Here is a 25,117-nt window from a genome sequence, read left to right as displayed (position 1 = left end):
ACACACTTGGGTGGCCCATGCCACAGGCCTTGACAACTCGTTTTCTTTGTGGTTTTTGTTTTTATTGAGTAACTGTTTCCCAACTGCATTGACCATTACCAAGTGCCTTACCCTCTGTAGGGCAGGTGGGTCCTGTGATCCTGCACGCTGGGAGGCCAGCCAGCCCACACAGGCCTCTGGCATCAGGGAAAGACATGCCTCTGTTGTGCAGGCCACTACCCTGGGGCTGGGATTGTCACTGGTCCCTTGCACCACTGAGATGCTGTGCTTGGCAGCCATGCAGTACCTACCTAGGGCTTTCGTCTACTTGACATTTAGTTGTTCAGTCTGTGGTTGACTCATCTGTTTGCTTGTTACAGATGTGGCTTTGTCTAAATACTTTGCCATTTTACTTAAACTGGAATGTGTGTTTTTGTTTTGTTGGATGTGATATGCTGGGTCAGGTGACAGTGAACCCTCACCTGTGACATCTCATGTTTACCCCGTGCTTGTGCTCTCTTGGCTTCTGGAGGACTTGCCTGTCTGTGTTGTGTCCTCGAATTGAGCAATAGGACAACTGATAAGAGCAGAGTGGCATTGCTCATGGACACCTGTCCTTCATCTCCGTCTACGCTAGGGAACACTCACAAGCCCCTCCCTGGCCTCATTCTGTTCTCCTGCAGTGTCAAATTCAACTTTACAGAATCCCACTTTGAGATAATGCATCCACATCCTGGGGCTGAACCCTCAGAGATGATGTTTTCCAGTTACCATTTCATATCTAAAGCCTGGAAGTTTTGTGACATGTCCAAGGCCCCCAGCCAGCAGCTCGTCCCTGTCCTAACTCGGTACGGGTCCAGCATCACCGCTGACCAGAATATGACAGAAGGGATCTCAGTGACCCACTCATCTGATTGTGTGCCCAGAGGCCTTTCCAGGTCATTGGAGAGGACAGGCCACATGCTTCCCTGGCTGTTTTTGTCAGTGTTGTACATGTTCACAGCTAAAGGGTCAAGTAGTCCTGTAGGGTTTGTTAAGGGAGAGGCAGGCTTGGGCTCCCTCCCTTGCCTACCAACTCCACCTGTCAGCTGTTAGCCACACTGTGGGATATTTCCTCCATATCTCCATGTAAGAGGCTTGTGAGCTACTGCTTCACATGTTTTCTGTTTTAAGTATTTGTCATCTTCCCAATAGAGCAAAAGGGCTTTGCTATTACTTACCCTAATGTATAGTTCGGGTTATTGTTCTTGTTTTGTGGTGGTTGCTTAATTGTCTATATACTTAGCATTAATGAAACCTTATGCCCTCAGCCAGCTGCCTCAGTCTCCTCTAAGACAGTTGGTTACACCAGGCATTCTGCAGTTTCATCTGCTGAAGAAACCTTCATTCCCAGCTCACTGCACCTCATGCATTTGCCACCCAGGGATACCCTTGGCTCCCACCCTGCTCTCAATAAGGTGTTGTTTATGGACTCCTTCTTGGGCTGCACTCTTGTTTTGTTGGAGTGAATCCTCCAGTGGTTTAGGAGAAAAGGATTCATGGGAGGCATATTTTGAAGCTCTTGCTTGAAATCCAGAGTCTCTGATTCTTGATCCTTTGTGATCATTTTGCACCCCCCGCTCTCTGGGGATTCACTGGAAGTGCCTTGATCCTGGGGTTACAGGATGTGGGACAGTTTGCATCCAGTGTCTGGCTCTGGGACATGTTGAATTTTTGCTTTGAATCCTCTCCTCCAGTCCCTGCCAGCTCTTCTTGGAAGTATGTCAGGGTCGGGCCTCCTGGACTGGTGTCCTCACATTATTTGTTTCCGGCTTCTTTTTATCTCTTTCTTTTGGTTTCATTTTCTGTTAGAATTTCTCAACCATATCTTGTAAACTTTCTGTATAATTTTTTACTTCTGATATTATTTTTATTTTTTGGGAGCTGTTTTTGTCCTCTGAAGATTCCTTTTTTTTTTAATTACATTGCTGCTGCCTCATGGTCGCCTCTTGGAGAATTTTAATGATGCCTAGTTCCTCTCCCTGCAGTGCCTCTGTTTCCTCCAAGTAGTTTGCTCTGTTTGTTTTGGCCTCTCATGGTGGAGGTTTTCCACAGATGTCCTCTGTGTCCTGGTTGTCTGCGCCCAGTTAAGAGCCACTAAATAGCTGACTGGAAATCTGGGTGTGTGGCTGGTGTTCAAAGCTGTGAGCAGCATTGAGGATGGTGATTCTCAAAACTGTAGCCAGCATCAGAATCACCCAGAGGGCTGGGGAAAACACAGATTCCAGAGTTTCTGCTTCAAGTAGGTCCAGTGGGCCCAAGAATTTGTACTTCCAGCAAGTTCCTAGGTGCTGTTGCTGCTTCTCCAAGGAGTGCACTGAGAACTTCTGCTGTAGGATGATGTGGTTGGGCTGCTTCCATGTTGGAAGTGCCCCTGGGTGTCTCTGTCTCCACTAGGGCTGGTCACATCCCCAAGGAAGACTTCTCACTGCCTGCCTGGAGGGACAGGCGAACTTCACCCTGTGAGCTCATCTTCTCACCACCATTAGATGTGTGGTGCGTCATGTCCTGCAAACCTGTGCTGTGCCTCACCAGAGGGCTGCAGCTGAGGGGCTGGACACCGAGTTGCCTCTTTGCCAGTGTTCAACCAGCCCTCTTCACCTGTGCCTCACCCTGTGCTGCCTATTCCCAACCTTTGGGGGATTCTGGGATCCAGGGCTGGCTGTTCTAGGCTTTTCTCACTGTTGGCTTAGGTTGGCTAGCTCAGCTGTCCATTTGCATGTCAGCTTCTGAAACTTTTTGCTGTTGTCTCTGACATTCTTCCGTGGATTTGTGTCTTTAAAAAACAAAAAGGTGGAAATGTATGTCCTCAGCCTACAGTCACCCCACTTTCTTGGAAGACATCATTCCCCTTCTCTGCCTATTGCCAGAGCATGGGGCTAGGTTTTTACTTGATCAGCATCATAAGGATTTGTTGTATACTTAAAATGCATTTGTGTAATCATTGGTTCCGACACGTTTTTGCTTTGAGGCATAAGGGACTTGATTGTATATTTTATAAATATTTGCCAGATAAGATAGCCAATGGCTTGCAGTCATCTTAAAGATAAAAATTGATGTTACAGCCTTGAATTACGTTGAAGTACTGTATTTGCTCTGAGTGGCATTTTACTTAATAATTCTGAACTTAAACTTTGAAATGGAAATCATCTGAGCCTAGCATCTTGCTTGTTTGACATAAGCTTTCTTGTGGAACTTCAGTAGTTGGCCCTTGCCACACGTGCTTTCATCTCACTAATAACAGGTTGGAGGTTGTTTGAGCAAAACAGTCTGGACTTTGCTGCTTGTATTGGGTGTTCCCAAGGCCACCACCAGGCTCAGTGATGTGCCGGGAGGACTCACACGACTCAGCATAGAGTGGTACTTTCAGCTGTGACTTACTACAGTGAAAAGGCACAAAGCAAAATTAGCAAAGCGAAGAGGCACATGGGGTTAAGTGTGGGGGAAACCAGGCTCCAGCTTCCAAAAGTCGCTTTTAGTGATGTCACATAGGAGACTCTTAATATCCCAGAGACGAGTTAAGAGCCCGTGGGAAGTGTTGTCTACCAGGGATGCTCATTAGAGACTCAGCGCCTAGGGTTCTGTTGGGGGCCGGTCACGCAGGCATCCTCTGCCTAGCACACACAAAGTTCCAGACTCCAGAAGGAAAGCAGGTGTTCAGCAGAAACCACAGTGTTTGCACACCATAGAGGCACAGTGAGTTACTCTTACCAGTTAAGGTGGTGGGAACCCTCCCAAAATCCAAGTTCACAGACCCCAGCCAAGGGCCAACCTGGCAGGCAGCCTCGAGAGGACAGTAGCCAAGCCTGCTCTGTTAGGTTGTTTCTGCACAGTGCTCAAATAACATTTCAGATTCACTCCCAGGAGCTGGGGTGGACACCAGGCAGAGACCCTCCAGTGAGAGACATGCATCTGATGTTAGGGGGACTTCATATGTCTCCCCTGACAAACTGAATATAGATTTCACTGTAAGTATACCTAAGGAATACGGAACACTCCACCCCATCTCTGCCCTATCTCCCCTTTTCCCAGCCCATCTGGAACTGGTCTTTTTCTTCAAAGTTTCTATCCCAGGAGGCTGCCTCCTCATCACTTTGCAAATGCTTTGGGTAGATCAGGGGCAGGGTGTGGGCAGAATAAGGGCTGTGGGCTTAGAAATTAATCTCCCATCCAACTAGGTGCAGAGTGAGTTCCCAGTTTCCACAGTATGGTAGGACGTGCATTGGAGACGTTCTTCTCTTGAAATGAGAGGATCGATATGTAAGTAGGTTCCAGGTGATACTATGCTAATTGTAAACAGTTGTTGTTTTTTACAGTTGCTCTGTAAGGACTGGGTGAGTATCCTGTAGGCCAGGTGCCTGGCCTACAATGCTGTGTGCATTGGTAACTCGAAAGCATATGCTGTGCCTTCCTCCAGAGACCACTGTGTTCCCTCCCAGGGTGGTGTGAGCATCCTCTCCAGGAGTTTTTATTAGCAGTTTTCTTATGAGGGAGGGTCAGCATCAGGAGCTTGGCATTTTCTGTGAATTGTTCATATTTGTTGCCCATTTGCTTTTGGGATGTTAACCTCTTTTAGATTGATTTGTACCTTTTTTATAAGTTAGCCCTTTGGGTAAGAGTTGCAAGTGTTTCTTCTGGTTTGTCAGTTTCTCCACCAAAAAAAAAATTGGCCATGCAGAGACTTTAGGTGTTTTATATATTGGTATTTCATTTTTTAGTTGCATCTAGGTATTGTGTTATTTCTCAGCCTTCCCACTCCAGTGTTTAAAAGGTTTGCTTTTAAAATTCTGTATATCTCCTGGTTCCTTCATTTGTATATGTTTAGGTAGGATTTATTGTGGTCTAAGATGGACAGGATGGGTCCACCCAGTCCTCTAGGATCTTCTCCCTAACTAAACCGAAATGCTGTTCCTCACATGCTGTTTCCATTAAACTCCGGTTTTTTCTGGCGTCCATTCTGTTAATCTGCATCACCTTGTTTACACTATGGTACCTTTATAGTAAACTTTAATACCTGACCATGTTAGCCTGACATCTTTTTATATTTTTTCCATATTTTTTATTTCTCAATGAAATCCCGTCTGTAGTAACTTACAGTATTTTAAAGCAGGCGTCCCCAACCTCTGGGCTGCAGACCAGTATTATCTGGGGCCTGTTAGGAACTGGGTGGCACAGCAGGAGGTGAGCATTACTGCCTAAGCTCTGCCTTCTGTCAGAACAGCAGCAACGTTGGATTCTCATAGGAGCACAAACTCTATTGTAAACTGCGCTTGTGAGGGATGTAGGTTGCGTGCTCCTTATGAGAATCTAACTAATGCCTGATGATCTGAGGTGGAACGGTTTCATCCCAAAACCATCTTCCCCTGTCCATGGAAAAATTTTCTTCCACGAAACCAGTCCCTGGTGCCAAAAAGGTAGGGGACCGCTGTTTTAAAGTGTTAGATTAATGTGGAGTTGACATTTCATCATTTTGGATCATTCTATGCAGGAGCATAGGTGCCTTTTCATTTGTTCAGATTTTCTGTTGCAGGGATGGTTTAAAAGACAGCGTCTCGCTCTGTTGCCCAGGCTGGAATGCAGTGGCATGATCATGGCTCATTGCAACCTTGAACTCCTGGGCTCAAGTTACTGAGCTTGCCTCAGCTTCCTGAGTAGGTTGACTACAGGCACATACCACCACACTGGGCAAAATTTTTTTCTTCTTTTTTTGTAGAGATGGGATCTTACTATGTTGCCCAGGCTAGTATTGTGTTCTTTAACAGCGTGTTGAAGTTGCCTGTACATCTTTTCATGTTTCTTGAAAAATTCATTCCTACCAACTATAGTCTTGTGCTGCTGTTGTAAATGGAGTCGTCTCTTTGATATATGCCAGCTGGCTGCTGTGTGCGTGTGTATAGAGACTTGTGCCACACCCCCTCATGTACTTCTCATGCTATTAGGAGTATTTCTCAGGTGCTGTTGGGTTTTCCAGGTGCATCACCTGCACATGGTACTCATTTCACCTCCTTCCTCTCTCTGATGCACCAGCCTTGGCTGGTCCCTGGCCCAGAAGCAGGGTCAGGGAGTAGAGGGTGGTGAGCCCTTGGGAGCCAGACCTGTGCCTTGACTGGGGTACAATGTGGGATAAGGAACTTAACCTTTCTGTGCCTCTGGTTCTGCATCTGTCAGTGAGGGCACAGCATCTGTCTGCCTTTTGGGATTTGGGGGAGGACACAGGAGCTAATGGGTGTGAAGCAGTTGATCAGTGGTCTGGCATGTGGTAAGTTTCAGTAATACTAATAGTTAACTTTTCCTGTTAAGACAATACCAGCTGTGCGTTTTCTTTCCATTTTTCCCCATATTTTTGGAGAGTTGATTCTGCAACTTGCTTTCTCCTTGTATTTTCAGGGGCCTCTGCCTTGGGTATAAAATCATAGATGGGTGTGTTGCTAAGAAAAAGCTCTTTGCAACCAGTATTAACACCAGACGCCATGTGACATGTCTTCCTGTCATTTTTCATTGTCCTTTGACCAGGTGGGCTGGATGACACTTTGCACACAATTATTGATTATGCCTGTGAGCAGAACATTCCCTTTGTGTTTGCTCTCAACCGCAAAGCTCTGGGGCGCAGTTTGAATAAGGCAGTTCCTGTCAGTGTGGTGGGGATCTTCAGCTATGATGGGGCCCAGGTGAGTGCACAGGGCACAGACCTCTTCAGTCACTGCCCGTGGGAGGAAGTGGGGGCAGGTGGTCAGTGTGGGCTCACCCACAGAGCAGCCCCAGAACCTCCAGTAGGCTGTCATTGAGGAGGTGCCACCACTTAGGCAGAACCTTCTTATAAAAAAGTAGCCTTTGTCTCCTTGACAGCATGGGGTGTCTGGTTCTGAACTGAGCTCTGTTCTGGGCTTGCTGCTGACATAGTGGCACCTCAGGCAGGCCCAAGAAATCGGCCTAGCCCACTCTTTCCTCTGGGGCAGCTTCCCTGGTACCCCCCCATAAGCATGAGGTCCACATTACCCCATGTCACCCCTGCTTCTCTGTGGAGGTGGCCATTGCTGAGTTTGAGGGACCCGTGTCCTCTGTAGCTGGGTTACCTGTGTGCTCTCACTTGTGCCCAAGGATCAGTTCCACAAGATGGTTGAGCTGACAATGGCGGCCCGACAGGCGTACAAGACCATGCTGGAGAATGTGCAGCAGGAGCTGGTGGGAGAGCCCAGGCCTCAGGCACCTCCCAGCCCACCCACACAGGGCCCCAGCTGCCCTGCAGAAGATGGCCCCCCAGCCCTGACAGAAAAAGAAGAGCCACACTACAGTGAGTGTTTAAGGGAGAGTCGTGTCAGGTCGAGTGTCCTCTAAGTTATTTATTGACTTTAGAGTCCCTAGGAGAGCAGCTTCACAATGCTGCAAGACCAGCTGAGTAGCAGGGCCTGGTAAGTCCAGCCCATTGCCTAAGAGGTATTATCAGACTTTTGAAGTGGGAAGGGCTTGTCAGTGACTGTCTCAGACTTCAAGTCAGATGTCTTTTGACAATGGGTGGCCTTAAGGATAGCTGTACCCAAGACAGGCTTGGAAGGCCAAGTAAAGGTTCAGTCCTCTCCTAGCCTACCTACATGAGGCCCCAGCTGCCCTATAGAAGATGGCCCCCCAGCTTCTGCTCAATAAGGGGCAGCCTGGCCCAGTAGGCTGAGAACAGTGAGTGAACGTCTGCCAGGGCACCTCTGAGCACCGTGAGCTGCTGGGCAGTGGCCACAGGCTCCCTCTCTCATGCTGCTGGTTTTCTTACAGGAGTTTTCCTACTCATTGATGCCTATTCCTCATTCGTGCTGTTTTCTCACTTTAGTTGAAATCTGGAAAAAACATCTGGAAGCATACAGTGGATGTACCCTGGAGCTAGAAGAATCCTTGGAGGCTTCAACCTCTCAAATGATGAATTTGAATTTATGAGAGTTCTTGCCTGTGTGTCTGTATTTTGGGTAAGGAGGGGAGGTCTGAAAAAGACTTTGGGGCTTTTTCTTCTCAGTTTTTCATGACAGTGTAATTTGTGTAACTGTTGAATCTGGAAATTGATCAGCATTAAAGGGCACATGAAGCAGTGTCTGCAGGCGTTCAGTGCTGCGGAGCCTGTTAAGGGTCATTCAGATGTGCAGGTGTTAATCTTCTCTAAAAGCCTGGTGATACAGCTCTGGCTTTCTGAGCACACTATGGATCTGGAAAATACTGGAAAATGTGATACTTAGAATACTTTGGCTGCTAAGGAAACTTCCTCTCCATTGCAGAATAGCTGAGCCAAGTGAGTGAGTTTGGAGAAAGCATGTGGTGAGCTCCCGCCTGCTGGAGGTGGCCATGGAGGGCCATTCCTGCCTGGCAACAGCACCGTCCTGCAGGGAGCCACTTGGCAGAAGGGTGCAGGGCTGCTGGTGTCAGAGCAAGAGGGCTACAGGGGAAGGGCCCTTTCTCAGGGGATGTAGCTTTTTTAAAAGATTTGGGAACACTTGGAGGATTTCCTAAAATGAGCCTCAGAAGGAAAATTGGTTTTCTAACCTGTGACTTTTTCAAATGAATTATTCCTTTCAGTCTTTATTTTTCAAAGAAACAATGTTTATTGAAGTACCTAGATTTGTTTGATAATCAACAAATCTTTCCTTTTTCAATGAACATATTCTGAATGTGGTTTCTGTCTTAGACCAGGAGGACAGAGTTTGCTTTCATATTTTCCCTGTAAGTAAGAGGGCTTATTTATTTTAAATAAAGAGTAATTATTAAATTTTGTTTCAGACTCTGGTGATTTTAGGCTTATCAGTGGTCTCTGTCTTACTTGATGATTCCTATGTCTTAATTTACCTCCTTTGGACAGTCTGGGCCCTGAAATAAAAGGGGGCCGCGTAGTGGGGGTTCTGCTATCCCCAGCACTCCTAGGTCTGGAAGTAGTGATTGTCAAAGCCTCCAGCACTGCACAGACCTGCCAGAGCCAGATCTGGCTCAATCCCAACCTGTGCTTGCGTTTTCACCACAGCCAATGGCAGGAAAGAATTTTCACTGCTTTTTGTATTGTTTTGGCTTCGAAAGTGCTCTTAATTGAATTCAGTCATGCCAATATTGTACCTCTTGAGAAGTGGCCTGTGATGAGCAAATAAAATTGGAATAATGAGTCAGAAATGACATGCTATGGGCAGGGCTGGAAATGTGACCAGAGTTTGGTGTATGAAGGCACCGTCTGCCCTGTCATCTGTGGAGCTCACAGTGACCAGTGTGAGCCTTGCTGTTCTTTACACGTTCTGAGCTGTTTAGACATGGGAAGTAGATGTGGTCAGCCAGGCCATCAGTAGTCCCAAGCAGCAAGTCATCTCCACCCATTTATCTTTCAGGGCAGTCAGCAGGAAAGGAGAGGTCTTTCCTGCTTCCTCCTCCCCTCATCAGTAAGTAGCAAGTCAGTTGTGGTAAGTTTGAAAATAGGAGATTATTTGAGAATAAAAGTTCCAAAATTAATTTGTGGGGAAAAAGACAAAATAGCCTATGAGCTGCACTCAGCAGCTAGAATTTTAAAATTTGATAAATCAAAAAATTAAAGATCTCTACTAGAGATGAATTCCTCTGCTCAAAGCCCCTTTTTAGAGCTCTCTAGGTCTGTGATATTTGTTTTGCTAATCTTAAGATAAAAGCAGCTTAAACAGAGTAGGTAGGCTTTTCAACATTTCATGCAGCTGCTGAGAGCTTTCCTTTTCCTGGGATTTAACCAAACTTTCATCACGTGGTTGCCTGGTGATGCTATCATTTTCTTGGCAGTGAAGGACTCCAGCTGAGGCCACTGCTGCAGGTGACTTCAGCTCCCTCAACGTGCAGATGGTGCCGCATGAAGCACACAGCTCTGGGCCAGGGGCGCCAAGTACAGTCATTTAACTGAACAATGTACAACTCTATTTTTATTTTTTCCAGCAGAGCAAAGACTCAGAAATTCATCCTCATAACTCCATTTTCCCAGTAGAACACTCCACATTACGAAAACTTCAAGTATGTAATTATTTTGTTAAGCGTGAAAGTGCTCGAAATCCAGACTTTCAGGAGAAGAGACAGAAAACAGCACCAAGAATATAAGCCCAAATCCCATAGCATTTCACTCAGCAGTTTGTAGTGGTTGAAGCCACACCCAAAGCAAGAACCACAGTGAGCTGATGGATATTTTACAGGAAAACTTCAGGTTATGAGTATGTGATGGTTCTGTGAGCAAGACTGGCATCCTTGGCTGGATGGGCAAGCACACACCTCAAAGGCAGCTGGGCCTCTCGACTCGGGGTGCGGAGGGGGAACGTGTGGAGACAACCAAGGTGTCTCCAGCATCTTCAGGACACCTCTGTCGTGATGGATCCTGAAGGAATTAGCAGGCGATGTATGCTGATCCCACACAAAGGCTGGTAGAGAATTTGTCCAACTCCAGAAAGAGGGGATGCAAAACAGGTCATTGTCACACTGCTGGGAAGACACTCCTCAGTATTTACTAGGATCACCAGAGGGGTGTGGCTTGACTTTTAACAGAGGCTTTGGTTTTATGATAGACATGAAAACTGTCATTCTACAGACAAGAAGAGACGTGTGTAAGATTAAAGGCTGAGCAGCTTTAGGACAAGTTCACACACACAGTGACAGAGTCTTCAGAGATACAGCTTTAATAATTAGAGACCTGAAAGCAGGTAGAACAAAACACTCATGAGACTTACTCCATTGTCAAGATATTTAATATGGCACCAGGAGATTTGCATAATTGACCTATTTGGCTTTCTGCGTCAAGCTCGGTGTCCTGTTGCAGAAGCTGAGCATTGACAGGGGACAGAGGCATAAACTGCAGCGCTTGATAAAATAGAGCCCAGTATTCTGAGGTTAGTGAAGAAAACACAAAGACTTGACAGATGCACTCCCAGATCGCATCTCACAGTCATTCAAGGTTTAGGGCAAGGCATTTTCATGTGGAGTCTCACCTTTTCTTGTCCCGATCATGCATCTTGGAGTTCCTTAGCTAAATCTGCAGGCAGGAGAAGCAGCAGGCTTGATTTGCATCAATAAAAGCAGCGATCTGTGCTGGCCATGCTAACCCTGTTGGCTGTTGGGGGTGGGGGCACTCTGTAAAGGGGAGTCACTGGGACGGTGTAGGATCAGCCTTCAGAGCCTGCTACCTGACCCTAGAGGAGGAACCTGCACACACGCTGCTGTTTTAGTTCACGAGCAGCTATTGAAGCCTGTTAGCTATCCTGGTTACCTGCTTGTGCCAGACAGAACTTACTGTCCCAGGTAAGCACGTAATTTTTTAAGTCTTAGTTCCTGTCACAGGCCCACTTGGGTTCTGGGCTTCTCCACTGCCCCACCTCTGCCCATCAGGTGGTGGCCCAATGGCTGTGTTCAGAGCAGGCTTGGGCAAGACAGCTCACAGTTGTGGGGGACCAGGCCTTCTCCGGGGGTGGCTGTGGTCAGTGGCAGCAGGGTCTGGTTGGGGTTGAGGTCGGTGTCAGGGACTCCTTTCCTGGTGGCTACAGGGTGTCCTTGCTACAGCTTTCCTGAAAGAACAATGTGGTCTTTGAATCCTTGGCAGAACGGATGGGCCTTTCCTGCTCTGCAGCCCAGTCTGTCTCATAGCCCATCCCAGGCAGAGCACTCAAGGCCTCAGCCCCCTGTTGTGGTTCCCCTCCTTGGGGTCTAAAGATCCAAATGCAAGGAGTGGTTCTCCCATACGTGACAGGAAGGCAGAGCAGCAGCGCATTCGCTCCACTCCCAGGTTGTGCCGAGAGGCAGGAGGGCTGAAGAGAGGGAGGCTGTGTGTGCTGAAGTACAGAGGATCAGCTATAAATGCCCAGCCTTTGGTGGCAACAGTTTAGCGGGGTGCTGCTGGCAGCCACATAACCCACACACTTTAACACACTCATTTGAGTGCTGAAGACCCCACCCCAGGTGGTAGCACACACAGTGATGAATCCCTGCCTTTGCCTTCTGTATCGGCTATTTGGGAGCCAGGGCTGGACAACTTTGTCTCCGTGGGGAGACAGGGAGCCTCTAGGGAGCCTCTGCCCCTCTGCCTGCAACTTCCATGCCGTAGCCCAGCTCCTGCCAGGGCTTAGCTCAGGAAGCCACTCCCCCTGACCCCTCCGGTGCCGCAGGTGAGGCATCCAGCCAGGAGCTACCTGGAGGGTTCCCCACCTGTCCAGGTTTCCTGCTCTCCTCTAAGGAGTGACTGGCTGCTCTGTACAGAGCATGGGGTGGCCGTGGGGGCCCATCTAACCAGACAGCCGCACCTGTGAGTCCCTTCCAGTCTCGCCTCCCTACTTCAGTCTCTTTTAAGGGCTGGGGCCAGATGCCCCTTGATCTCCTGCAGCCTCAGCAACAAGACATGGGATTCCCCCCCAGTGTTGCAGATTTCATAAAGGAAACTGCTCTGGGGCAAAGAGGGAACAAGTGGGGTCCATGCCGAATGGGGCCCTTGAAAGATGCACTGGATGTGGCAGGTGCCCTGCCCCTGGCTCCAGCCCTCCTTTGCCCGGCTGCGGCCACATACCCACGCCTTCCTCCAGCTCTGCATCATCCGGTCGTGCTCCCCAGCCACAGCCCTCCAGGCGGAGAGCTCTCTGGTCCACTTCTCCTGGTGGGTCACTTCTGGAAAACAAGCAGGGTCCCCAGGTCAAAGCTCTGTGGGCCTTTATGGCACCCTTGATGCCCACTGGCCACCTTTCTCAGTGGAAAGCCAATAAATCCCAAACCCAAAATGCCACCATGCAAGCATGCTTTCCAGCATGTTTTTTTCACTGCCATTGTAAATAGTGAAAAATTACCTCATAAAAGGGTTTACAGTGGGCATGAGAATCACTTACCAGGTCTCATCACAGCAACCTGCACCTTTGAAGTCTTGTTCCCTGCTGAGGAGAGGACAGAGCAGCGATACTCAGCGCTTTCCCTGATGGCGTCCTGCAGCCAGCTGAGTGCATGGGCCCTGCCATCGGGCAGTGCATGGGTCTGCACAGGGACACAGGTCTCCAGAGCTCGCCCATTCTTCTCCCAGACAAAGCGAATGTCTGCAGGACCTGGGGGCACAGACCGTTTCCACTTCTGAGTCCACATTTAGGACCCAAAGAAGCTGCCCCACGAGGGTGCAGGGGGGTTACCTCTGCTGTCCCAGCTGGACCTGAAGTGACTTGGGACAACTTCCAATTCAGTCCCTGGGACTCCCCTGGAGGTGGCTTCCCCATGGCCAGCGGGAGCCTTGGCCTTGGCCCCTGTCTTGTGGACTTCCTGCTCTTTGACCTTAATTGCCATTTTTCAAAGCACACCTGTGTGGCCTGTGTCCCCTGGGACCCCCTTTCTTGCAGGGCTGTGCTGGTTTCCTACAGAATGGTTCTGGGCCTTGGAACAGCATCCCATCCCACCATGGCCCTGCTGCCACACACATGTCCTGTGACCACATGGACAGAGACATCCCAAAGGCTCTGCCATTACCAGGGCCACAGCATGGAGAGGCCCAGAGCTCAGCCAGCTGTGTGCAGAGGGGGCTGGGCCAGAGTGGGGACTATGAGGGCCTCTCTCTCCAATTGAGACATTGGGACCTGGGGCGGGCTTGGAGGGGAGTAGATGCCACAGGCTGGAGAGCTCAGACCCTGGCGGGGGCTGGGCCCTGCAGAATTACACTGGGACTGCCAAGTGCAGCACATCCAGGATGGGCTTCCAGCCTTGAGCATGGACCCTGGGCCCGACATTGGCCACTTGTACCCCAAACCTCTGTTGTTTTTCTCTGGGCTTTTGATCTGAATTACTTACTGAAAAAAGTAGAGAGGCCAATTACTTCACACACCCTCAGACTGTCTGTCGCAACCTGCCAGGGTGGAGCCAGGCTGGCCTCAGCTTGTCTGAGGGAGAGAAGGAGGGTGGGCGAGGCAGGGACGTTCCCCTGTGGCCCAGGCTGCCTCGCCTGGGGAGGCCAGCCTCATCTCAGGGCAAGAAGTCTGCACGGCCAACCCTGAGGGCTACCCCTAGACTCTGTATTTGTTCCAGGTGGCTGGGGTGGGGCTGTGAAAACCAGAATGTTGGGGGTTATGGGTGGGGGCGGCCACAAGCAAGGTCTGGTCAGCAGGTCACCTCCCGGCCTTCCTTGCTCGTGAAGTCTGTTGGCCCTCCAGGGGCTGCTGGCCGTGTTGGGACAGGCTCAACTCCCTGTCCCTTACTGAAGGAAAAACAAGCACATCCACTTTGATCTGCTTCACACACTGGCTTCCACTCAAATGCAGAAAGGGCTGAGGGGGGCCACGCTCCCACTAAGCTCCAGCCCCAGAGTGTACAGACCCTGGAGCTGAGCTGGGATGATGGGGAGGGCCAGGCCAGGCCCTGGAGGGCAGGTGAGGGAGTGCAGGTGCTCCTTCTGTCTCTGAAGCTCCTGCTTGTGGTGGGGCTGGGGAGGCTGGCCAGCCTACGCTGCTGCTTCTGTCTCCCTCAGGCGCAGCCTGCATCAGGCCAGGCACCCCAGCAGCATGGACTGCCTAGCGACCTGGCTCCCTGACCAGCACCTGCCCTTCCTCATGGCCCACCAATGCCCCCAAGTGGGCCATGGGCCACCTAGACCAGTGCCGGCCATGGCCTCCGCTTGACCATGACACCTCATAAGAATTGGTCTTTAGAAGTTAGATTCGCCCTAGATGCCCATCAACCTCGGAATGACAAAATGAAGTGTGGCTTCATGGAGAATGTTCAGTAGTGAAAAGGAAGGAGTTCAGAACACTGAGCAGGTAAAACAAATTCCAGAGCCAAAAGAGTCCAAAGTACCTGCACACACAAAAACTGGCCTTGTTCTCAGGTGTAGGGGCAGGGGTGCATCCAGATACAGGTATTAAATGGTGTGGGAGGACCCACGCTCCCCTCCCTGGGCAGGACAGTGGTGGCCAAAGAGCTTTCCATTTCTGTGGCACATGCTGAAGTTTTGAAAAGAAGAGATCGCCAGTTTAATGAAGGTGACTTTAGTAATGCATTTTCCCTGCTTTACTGACTGTGGCATCTGCTCATCTTTGTCTAGTCTCTTGGTCAACAATTCCCCACTGTCCAGGATCATCAGAGAATGCTCCTCCCAAGGACTTGACCAAGCTCAGACCCTTTAACTGGACAGTCCTAGGAATGAGTGAGTCCCGAGGCAATGATGGGCCCAGTGAAGCCCTGTTTCTATCAGTGAGGAGTTGGGAAATGTCCAAGAAGGGGGCCACAAGTCACTCATTCGAAGTGCCATCGAAGAATATTTAGCAACACAGAAAAATACTGTTAAGTGAAAGAATACCTAGGAGTGTGTGCATATATGTACACACCCATGTATACATGTGTGAACGCAGATACAGTCATGGCCTAAAAATGGCCAGGATGCTGGTGGTAACTACCTCTGGATGGTTAAGTTTGGGATTGTTTAAATTTTTTCTTTATACTTCCCTGGAGTTTCCAAACTTATAACAAACAAGCATTGCTTTTATAATAATAATTTTTTATAAAAGTGTTACTTTGAAGGAAACATTCTGTAAACTCAAGGAAATTCAGAAGGTGCTCCAAAACTGTTTTGCCTGGCAGCCCATCTGGCCCTGGCCTGGTGGACAAACGCTTGTGAACAGGTTTGGTTTTTGTGCAGAATTAAAAAAAAAACAAAAACTTAACACTCTATAATTTGTTATTTCCCACTCAAAATGTTTTGGACTCTAGCCACAGATAATTCCATGTATCCATCTACAAATATAAGTACGTATTACGTAGATGTACAAACATATGTCTCTATGTACATCTAGGTGCCCATCAACTGGGGAATAGATATTCCCTTTCCCAGCTGATGGGCATCCAGGTAAAATCCCATTTTAAGAAACAGATTTTTTTGAGCTGTTATGATCAAGTAACACTTTTCTTTGAACAGACAGTGAAGTGAGTTCTATAAAAGCCCAGTCTCCTCCCTCATGTGACCTGCAGCAAGAACCAACCACCCAGGGGACTGGAGTCACTGAGTCACAGGAGCCTCTGGAAGGTTCTCATGACCAAGCCCTTGAGACTAAGAATCTGAGTGGCCTAAGCTGGATTGGATTAATCACCCAACGCCCCATCATGGGACCACTGACTGCAAAACCCTCAAAGCTCTACACTCTTGGGGTGTGAGCAGAAACAGACACATGTGCTTACCACCACTGACATGAGGCATCAGTAAATACTATTTAAATATGTGCTTGATCATCATAAGACATTAAAGATGTTAAAGAAGTACTTACGTTCCATGTATTCCTTTTTAAACTATCCAACTCTTTCTGAATGCATGAGAGAGAGGGAAAGTGAGAGTTACCATCAGTGTGCAGGGCCACCCCATCAGCACCGCACCCTCAGGGGGACGGGGCAGCAGGTGCAAACCCAAGTCTGTCCCACGGAGGCCTGCGGGGAGCTCCTGGAATCCTGGGCCCCCAGTGGGGAGCTGTCTTCCATCTCCCAGCAGGGCCTCCTGAAAACACCATTGGTTTCTTGCTTGGGCCAGTGCTCCAAGCCCCCTAACCATCCAACCCTGTTACCTCAAGAGAGCGGCCAGGCTGGGGTGCTACTCCCAGATCACCCCCTTGGCCTCTGTGGGGTGGGGACAAGAGGCTGGTCTGATGCTGTGGGGCTCAGCAGCCACCAACCTGGATGTGCCTTGGCTCTTCCCAGTGGTGAGCCAGGTGACACTGGTCGCGCCCTCAAAGAAGGGAAGTTGTCGTGGCTTAGAAGGATCTAGGGTAGAGGTCCTGAGGACAGATGCTTCCCCCTGGCCCTTCCTGTCACTGCAACTAGCTTAAGTTGGAGGCAAATAAACTTTAACTGCTGTGGCAGATGCTGTAGGTAATGATCTTTCTCCTACAGCTAGGACTGTCATGAGAAGACTGATCACCTTGGTATAAGCAAGGGCCAGGTTTATTCACCAGGGCTGGGTTTATTACATCTACTTAGGAGTCCAGGAAGGCTGCCGGCAGCCTGGGCTCCAGCACTCACTTCAGCCTGTCGCTGGGGCACCTCCCACCTGCTTACCCCCACCCCAAGCCTCTAACGGGGCCAGCTGGTGCCAGGACCACCATGGCTTCAGAGCTTTGTGGATGTGATCACAAAATGTGGAGCTGATTCTACTCTGCGACAAACCAGGTGCCCTCTGGGCAGTAGCCTCGCCCTGAGGAAGGCCTGGAGGGGTGGTGAGGCATCCACCCAGTGACTGAGTTGCTTGGGCCCATCCTGGAAAGTGCCCCCACTGCCATCTCCTGCAGCACTCCTCTGTGTCCTCCCGGCATCCCCATGCATGTGGCCCACTCTGACCTCGGGGCTGGCTGCCTCGGGGCCAGCCCATCTCCCAAACTCACATCCAGGTGGCCTTCCTGCAACTAATGGGGCAGCGGGCACGTCCCCAGAGGGGCTATTCTCTGCACACAGTGCTGGCCGCTGGCCATCATGTCTTCCATGATGGGACTCCTGGCTTGTCCCTGCCCGTACCTGCTGCCCGAGCCTCACCCGGACACCTGCTCCCAGCCTCTTTTCCCAAGGATCCCGCTGCTTCCCTGGCCCAGCTCTGTGCTCTCTCCATGGGGCAGGGTTTTTTCTAATCCTGGCCATGGCCCCTCCTCCCTCCCAGACTCTGGGGACCCTTCTGGGGACAAGGACAGTGCAGCTGGGGGTATGCCCTGAGGCCCTGTTGGTCATCCTTTCTGTCCTCTGTTGAAGTCACAGAGTAGCCAGGGGCCCCAAGAGGAGGGAGGAGAGAGTGAGACCCCTGCCACATAGGTAGCAATTCTGACAGCTCCCTTCTCTGAGTCCTCATCTCCCTGACAGTCACCAGGCCGACACAGCTTAACGTTTCATTCAGGTATGCTCTGACCACTCAGGGCACTGGACCAGCCCCAGCGCTTCTGGAATGCACCTGTTCATGCCTGCCACTTACTGGCCAAGCCGCCTTATCAATGTGGGCAGGAATCCTGAACCTCTTCTCTGCAAAGGGACCTGAGCAAGTAGGCATTGCCTGGCTCCATGGGGGGGCCTGTGGGAAGGCACCACTGAAGCACCGAGGGCATTTCCAGACCCCAGGTAACCAGACAGCTGTGTTGTAAAGGCACGTGGAATTATCACGGATAACAGAAGAGACATGGACAGCTTCTGGTGAAGCTGCCTCATCTAACATGCTAAGGACCTCAGAGCACAGGGAGTTGATAGCACCACCTTGTCCTATCCAGCAAGGGTGGCCCAACACACAAGGTCAACTAATTCCCAAGACGGCCGTGGCCTTTCAAGAGAGTCTGAAACAAAGGGAAATGTCACAGAGCAGCTGGAACACACACATGTGTGCCAACAGGCCACTGTGGCCGCTAGGAACGGGGGCCCTCTCCGGACCCCTGGGCCCCTCAAAGAGGACCAAGGGCACCTTCTGCTGCTGCCCTCTGATCCCAGTGGTTCCAAGGGCTCTGATTTCTAACACTGTAGTTAAAACATAAAAGGCCATTCCAAATCCAAATATCTAAATGCTGCCTAAAGTATAGGGGAACCATTATTAGCTTTGAAAATGACACGGGTCTAAACTTGACATGGAAGATAGTCCTGGCAGGGGTGAAGGCAGGGCCCTGACAGGGTGAAGACTGCACTTTGGTTAAAAAATTATATTGATCTATTTCTGTGTGTGCACACTAATGTACAAGTGCATGATTTGTATCTGCATGTAGACACAACCCATCCGCCATTCATCGCTATCGATCCTTACGTTTGTATGCCAGATGTGCTATGTGCTGGCACACGGGTGGTGGGGTTATTTTTTCACCCATCTGTATTCTGAGTGATCCATGAGGAACTTGGGGTTCATCAGTTCAGACGAGCAGAGCTCGGCTGCATGCTAACTACTTCACCAGCTCCAGACCGCTTTCCTCTCCTTGTCAATACACATGCTCCTCCACTTGCCACGGGGTTGCATCCCAATAAACCCACTGTGAGTTGAAACGATCCTAAGTCAACAATGTGTGTGTGTGTGTATGGTTGTGTATGTGTGGATGTGATTGTGTGTGTGGTGTGGTGTGGGTAGCGTGCATGTGTCTATGTGGTGTGTATGTGCTTTGGTGTGTGCAGTATGTGTGGTGGTGTGTGTGTTAACAGTGGTATGATTGGTGTTTGATGTGTTGTATGCTGTGCTGTGTGTGGTGCATGTGTGAGTGGTTGTGTTTGGTACAGTGTGTATGGGGGTGGTTGTGTTTTAGGTGTGTGTACAGTGTGTGTGTGTGGTGTGTGTTGGTATGTGTGCACATGTGCAGTGTGCATGGTCTGTGTGTATGGTGTTTAATGTGTGTGTGGTGTGTGTGATTTGGTGTATGTGATGTTTTGTGCTGTGCATTTATTGTGTGCATGCACATGGTATGTGTGTGTTGTGTGGTGGACATGATTGTGTTTGTGATGTGGTGTGGGTGTTATGTCGTGTGGTGTGTGTGTTGTGGTACATGTGTCATGTGTGGTGTATATTGTGGTGTATCTGTATGTATGTGGTTATCTGATGTATGTGTGGCGTGTGGTGTGTGTGGTGTGTTTGTGGTGTGTGTGGCTGGTGTGTGGTGTGTGTGGTATGTAGGTGTGTGGTTTGTGTGTGTGGTGTGTATGAAGGGGGTATGGTGTAGTGTGTGTGATGCTGGCGTGTGGTGTGTGTGGTGAATGTGGCATGTGGTGTGAGGGGGTGTGGTGCTGGTGTGTGGTATGTCTGCTGTGTGGTCTGTGTAGTGTGTGTGGTATGTGTGTCTGGGATGTGTGTGTGGGGGGTACGGTGCATGGCATGTGTGCAGTATATGTCATGCTCATGTGTGGTGTGTGTGTCTGGTGTGTGGTATGTGGCTGGCATAGTCTATGTGGCTAGTGTGTGTGCAGGGTGTGGTTGTGGGGGGTGTGATGTGTGTGTGGGGTGGGGTGTATGTGTGGGGGTGGTATCTGGGGTGGGGTGTGGCATGTGTGTGGGTGTGGTGTGTGTCTGGGGTGCAGTGTGTCAGGCATGTGTGTGTGGCATGTGGCGTGTGAGGTGTGTGGGGTGTGTGGCATGTGACTGGGATGGTGTGTGTGGGGGGGTGTTGTGTGTCTGGGGTGTGGTATGTATCTGGGGTGGTGTGTGGTGTGTGGGGTATGGTGTGTATCTGGGGTGGGGTGTGGTGTGTGTCAGGGGTATGTGTATGTCTGGGGTGTGGTGTGTGGGGTGTGTGGTGTGTGTCTGGGATGTGTAGGGTGTGGTGTGTGGGGGGGTGCGATGTGTATCTGGGGTGTGTGATGTGTGTCTGGGGTGTGGTGTGTATCTGGGGTAGGGTATCTGGGGTGGGGTGTGGTGTGTGTCAGGGGTATGTGTATGTCTGGGGTGTGGTGTGTGGGGCGTGTGGTATGTCTGGGGTGTGTAGGGTGTGGTGTGGGGGGGTGTGGTGTGTATCTGGGGTGTGGTGTGTATCTGGGGTGTGGCATGTGTGTGGGGAGTGGCGTGTGTCTGGGGTGTGGTGTGTGTCGGTGAGTGACTGGGGTGTGGTGTGTGTAGGGTTGGTGTGTGGGGTGTGGTGTGTGTCGGGGTGTGTGTCTGGGGTGTGGCATGTGTGTGGGGAGTGGTGTGTGTCTCGGGTGTGGTGTGTGTTGGGGGTGTGTGTGTCTGGGGTGTGTGTGTGTCGGGGGTGTGGTGTGTGTCTGGGGTGTGTGTGTGGGGTGTGATGTGTGTGTCTGGGATGTGTCTGGGGTGTGGTGTGTCAGGGGTGTGTTTGTCTGGGGTGTGGTGTGTGTGTGGGGTGTGGTGTGTGTCTGGGGTGTGGTATGTGTCGGGGTGTGTGTGGGGTGTGGTGTGTGTCAGGGGTGTGTGTGTCTGGGGTGTGTGTGTGGGGGGTGTGATGTGTGTGGGATGTGTCTGGGGTGTGGTGTGTGTGGGGTGTGGTGTGTGTGTGGGGTGTGGTGTGTGTCGGGTGTGGTTGTGTGGGGTGTGGTGTGTGTCGGGGGTGTGTGTGTCTGGGGTGTGGTGTGTGTCAGGGGTGTGGTGTCTGAGGTGTGGTGGGCGTGTGGTGTGGTGTTTGGGATGTGGTGTCTGAGGTGTGGTGTGTCAGGGGTGTGTGTGTCTGGGGTGTGGTGTGTGTGTCCCTGCCTGTCCTTCACGGCTGGTACCAGGGTGACTGACTATAGTAAATGTGCATTGCTAGTTGCATGACAAAGCTTAGACAGCAGTCCATCCCAGGGCCACTGAGGTGCAGGATGGCTGTGCAACAGCTGTGAACACTCTCAAGGCCGCTGTCCCACCCGTGTGGCCACAGTGCACACTGAGGCAATTGGCCGCTCCCAGCTGCTCCAGGCCCTGCCGATGCACTCAGTCCCCCAGGACTCAGGATCATAGGGCCAGCGGCTCCCAGGGCATGGGCCCCAAGGCAGTGCAGCCCTGACCTGCCCACCCCTCTTGTCACTGAGCCCAGGGTAACAGGCTTGGGGTGACACCCTGTGCTGTCTCACCTGGGCACTGCAAAAGCATGGTTCCTACCATGACACCCCAGGGGTGTCATAACCTCCCTTCTCAGGACCGTCCCATCCTGCCCCAGGGACAAGGCTGGCCTGTGCCAGGGCCATCAGTGGATCTTTCCATATAATCTTCCACTGATAATTCCACTTCCTGGAGGCGAGAACTGTGGTGGAGAAGGGATGAAATGTGTCTAGGTGGAGAGCGGCACTGGTGGCCAATCTCCCACTCCAGCTCCTGACACGGGCCCACAGGTGTGGCCCTGTCCCTCCCTTGGGTGGGCAGTGAGGCCCCTGGGTGCAGGACAAGGGTGGGCCTCCACCCCACCACCAGGCCTCAAGCTCTCCCACCCCCAGGACACAGGCCTCTCCGCCCTACTCTGCCCACATAGCCACATCACCTCCACCGCACTCCACATTGGGCCCTTGTGCCCTGGCAGCCTCTGCACACACCACAGACTATGTTTTCCTCTGTGCGGACCCACCCCGATCCCCTTTCAGGAAGCGATTTGTCCTCAGAGGGCCCTCACCTCTCCTGGATGGCCGAGTCCCTGGGGCCACTTTCTGAGCACTGGCCAAGTGTTGGGGCAGGTGGGGACATCTCCTGGGTGACACATGGGCCTCCACCAGCTCTGGGGCAGACCCAGTCCCCAAGTGCAACCCTGACCAACTGACCTTCCATCAGTCAGCCCTCTCTGGGGGGTGAGACGCTCCCCAAGACACAGGGTCACCCAGCAGAGCTACAGGCACCAGGACGCAGCATGGGGAACTGAAGATGCCACGAATGTCCTCTAAGTTTCATATTCTAAAGACACTTTGCTAGCCCTTTAATCAGACAGCCCCCAAACCACTGTGACAGCTACCACGAAAACAGCCATTATAGCAAAGAAAAACCCTGCCCTGGGTGGCTGGGGGAGGACACAGGAGGAAGCGGTAGGCCTGTGCCTTGAGTGCACTGTATTGCAATCTCCAGACCTTGGGCCTCACCTGGAGTGGCTCATTCCTGGCCCACAAGGCAGAAAGTGGCACTCACGCTCCTCAGGAAGGTCCCTGGAACTTGCAAGCCACACTGTGGCCTCTGCCGCAGGAAGCATCTACAGACCCCAACAGAACCCTGGAGCCTACTCGGGAAATTCACAACCACGGCCCCTCTGAGTTCACGGCATGCCCATGATGCCCTGGCCTCGGCCCACCCTTGAAAAGGCTGAAGCCACTCTCTCCTAAGCTGGTGCTCCCTGGGGAGATCTCGCAGCCCTCGCAGGCTGTGGCCTCAGTGGAACAAGTGAACTGGAATGTCCCTGTGGCCTCAGTGGAACAAGTGAACTGGAATGTCCCAGATGGGGCCGAACGCCTCTGGAGAGAAAGTAAAGACCACGTGAAAAGGAGGTGGCGGAGGGTTGGGGGCCTCAGTTCCCAATCTGTTCAGTCCATACTGAGCACTGGCAAAGGACTGCGCTCCTGCCTGAGCTCCCCTACCCTCTACACACTGCTCCTGGCCACGCTGCTGCAAGCCCAGGGCTACATTCCCCATATCCATCTGTGACCGCCAGCTTTCTGTTAGGTCTGGCCATGGGAGTCATTGACAGGAGACAGGAAGTTGGAAGGAAGAAACGTTTTTGTGGCTTCAAGTAGGACCTCCAGCAGTGAAGGCAGTGTGGTGGACAGGGGGAGGCTGCAGATCACACGGCCACAGCCTCGGTGGCACAGCAAGTGAGACTGAGTGTTTGACATTTCGATCTTTCTGCCCATGGCTGGTAATGGAAACCTCACCTTCCCACTTTGTTCTCAGCCCTTCTATCACCTTTGTAACCAATTCCCTGTGTTAAATTCCCTGTGGTTGAAATACCTGGGGTGGTTTCTGTTGCTGTAACAGTGATGTCCCTTCTCCCTGGGCACCCATCTTTCATTCCCTGCTGACCCCAAGGGGCTTGTGTGTATGCCCGCCTAGCTACAGGGGGTACACCTGGAGCCTCACATTTAAAAATGTAACAGCAGCCGGGCATGGTGGCTCATGCCTGTAATCCCAGCACTTTGGGAGGCCGAGGCGGGTGGATCCCCTGAGGTCAGTAGTTTGAGACCAGCCTGGCCAAGATGGCGAAACCCTGTCTCTACTAAAAATACAAAAATCAGCAGGGCATGGTGAGGCGTGCCTGTAATCCCAGCTACTAGGAGGGCTGAGGCAGGAGGATCGCTTGATCCTGGGAGGCGAAGCTTGCAGTGAGCCAAGATCGTGCCACTGCACTCCAGCCTGGGCAACAGAGCAAGACTCCGCCTCAAAAATAAATAAATAAACAAACAAATAACATTTCCTGACCATACGGCCTGCCTGCATCTGCCAGCAAAGGAGCCCTGGGTCCACGGCCAGTTCATAGAGACCCACTGCCCCGCTTCCCAGCCTCCCCACCAAGGAGGAGCTTCCTGGGTCTGCCTGAAGGACTCCAGTGCTGCGACAGGACACAGGCTCCATGGAGACATGAAGTCCTCCGGGATGCCTGCACCAAGGCAAACTACCTGGCCGAGGAGCACCATTCAGCTGTGAGAGCGGCCACAGGTGGCTCAGCACAGCCTTGGTCCGTAGCACTCAGTGGAGGGCAGGAACCACACAAGCCAGCCCAGCAAAGCGCCGTCTCCACAGTGCTCCATGCTCACCAGCAGTTTCTCCTGTCCAGTGCTGGCTGCCAAGGGACATTCTGGGCTCAGCAGACATGGGTCACCTGGGGCTCTCAGAGCTTGTTTAACAGGAGAGGGCAGCACCTTAAAACTCGCAGGAGCTACTGACAGTGTGTTTAACATGTTTAAAAAGAGAGCAATTGGGTTTGCTTTTCCTCTTCATTAACTTCATCCCTCCCCCCGGGCAGGCTCTAACAGGCCACTTCCTTTCTTTCTGTATCTACTGATCAGTCAGATGACAACACTGGGGCCACTAGGGCTACCATGCACTGCCTGAAGCACAGGATACATCTTTGAAGTGTGGTTCTGGACATCTACTATCTTTCAAGAGCAGATATCCCATCCGAGTATTTTCCAATCCAGGGCAAATGCCTCCAGGGTCCCGGAGGAGTACATTAGACTCTCAATCTTTTCTGTTTTTATTTTATAATGATGATGATTATTTTTGAGACAGGGTCTTGCTCTGTGGCCCAGGCTGGAGTGCAGTGGCACCATCATACCTTACTGTAACCTCAAACTCCTGGGCTCAAACAATCCTCAAGGCACGTGCCACCAAGCCTGGTTAGTTTTTTTCACATTTTTGGGTACAGATCAGGTCTCGCTATGTTGCTCAAGCTGGTGTGAAACTCCTGGCTTCAAGCGATCCTCCTGCCTTGGCCTCCCAAAGCAGGGGGATTATGCCCGCCAATCTTTTCCGCTTTTAAATACCACGAAGCAAGTCATTAAAATAACTCCCATTCTGGAAGCTCTTAATTGTTAAAAATTTCCAAATACCACATATATCAACCTCCAAATTGTTAGCAGAAATAGAAGCACTCTGGCTCTGGAGGCTGAGGCAGGAGGATGGCTTAAGCCCAGGAGGCAGGGGCTGCAGTGAGCTATGATTGTGTCACTGCACTCCAGCCTTGGTGACAGAGGGAGACCCTGTCTCTTGAAATTTTTTTTTTTTTTTTTTTTTTTAAGGGAGAAGCAA

General features: G+C 51.1%; 2 protein-coding genes across 17 annotated transcripts in view; one reads left to right on the top strand and one right to left on the bottom strand.

The window, feature by feature from the left end:
* SECISBP2 (SECIS binding protein 2) overlaps positions 1–8,761 on the top strand; it is a 41,436-nt gene extending 32,675 nt beyond the window's left edge. For all 15 annotated transcript variants that reach the window (XM_054502217.2, XM_054502214.2, XM_054502216.2 and 12 more), the window contains 3 exons: positions 6,532–6,686; positions 7,117–7,309; positions 7,838–8,761. In XM_054502217.2, the coding sequence (XP_054358192.1) occupies positions 6,532–6,686; positions 7,117–7,309; positions 7,838–7,941 (452 nt within the window). In that variant the 3' untranslated portion in view covers positions 7,942–8,761. The remainder of the gene's footprint in view (positions 1–6,531; positions 6,687–7,116; positions 7,310–7,837) is intronic.
* Positions 8,762–10,709: 1,948 nt separating this feature from the next.
* Positions 10,710–25,117, bottom strand: part of SEMA4D (semaphorin 4D) — a 134,403-nt gene continuing 119,995 nt past the window's right edge. For both annotated transcript variants that reach the window (XM_063649668.1, XM_054502209.2), the window contains 3 exons: positions 12,846–13,055; positions 12,533–12,630; positions 10,710–11,540 (listed from right to left, as the gene is read on the bottom strand). In XM_063649668.1, the coding sequence (XP_063505738.1) occupies positions 11,514–11,540; positions 12,533–12,630; positions 12,846–13,055 (335 nt within the window). In that variant the 3' untranslated portion in view covers positions 10,710–11,513. The remainder of the gene's footprint in view (positions 11,541–12,532; positions 12,631–12,845; positions 13,056–25,117) is intronic.

This window comes from Pongo pygmaeus, chromosome 13 (genome assembly GCF_028885625.2).
Source record: "Pongo pygmaeus isolate AG05252 chromosome 13, NHGRI_mPonPyg2-v2.0_pri, whole genome shotgun sequence".
Lineage (NCBI taxonomy): Eukaryota > Metazoa > Chordata > Mammalia > Primates > Hominidae > Pongo > Pongo pygmaeus.
The sequence above is the reverse complement of the archived record's forward strand: the minus strand, read 5'-3'. Positions and strand labels throughout refer to the sequence as shown.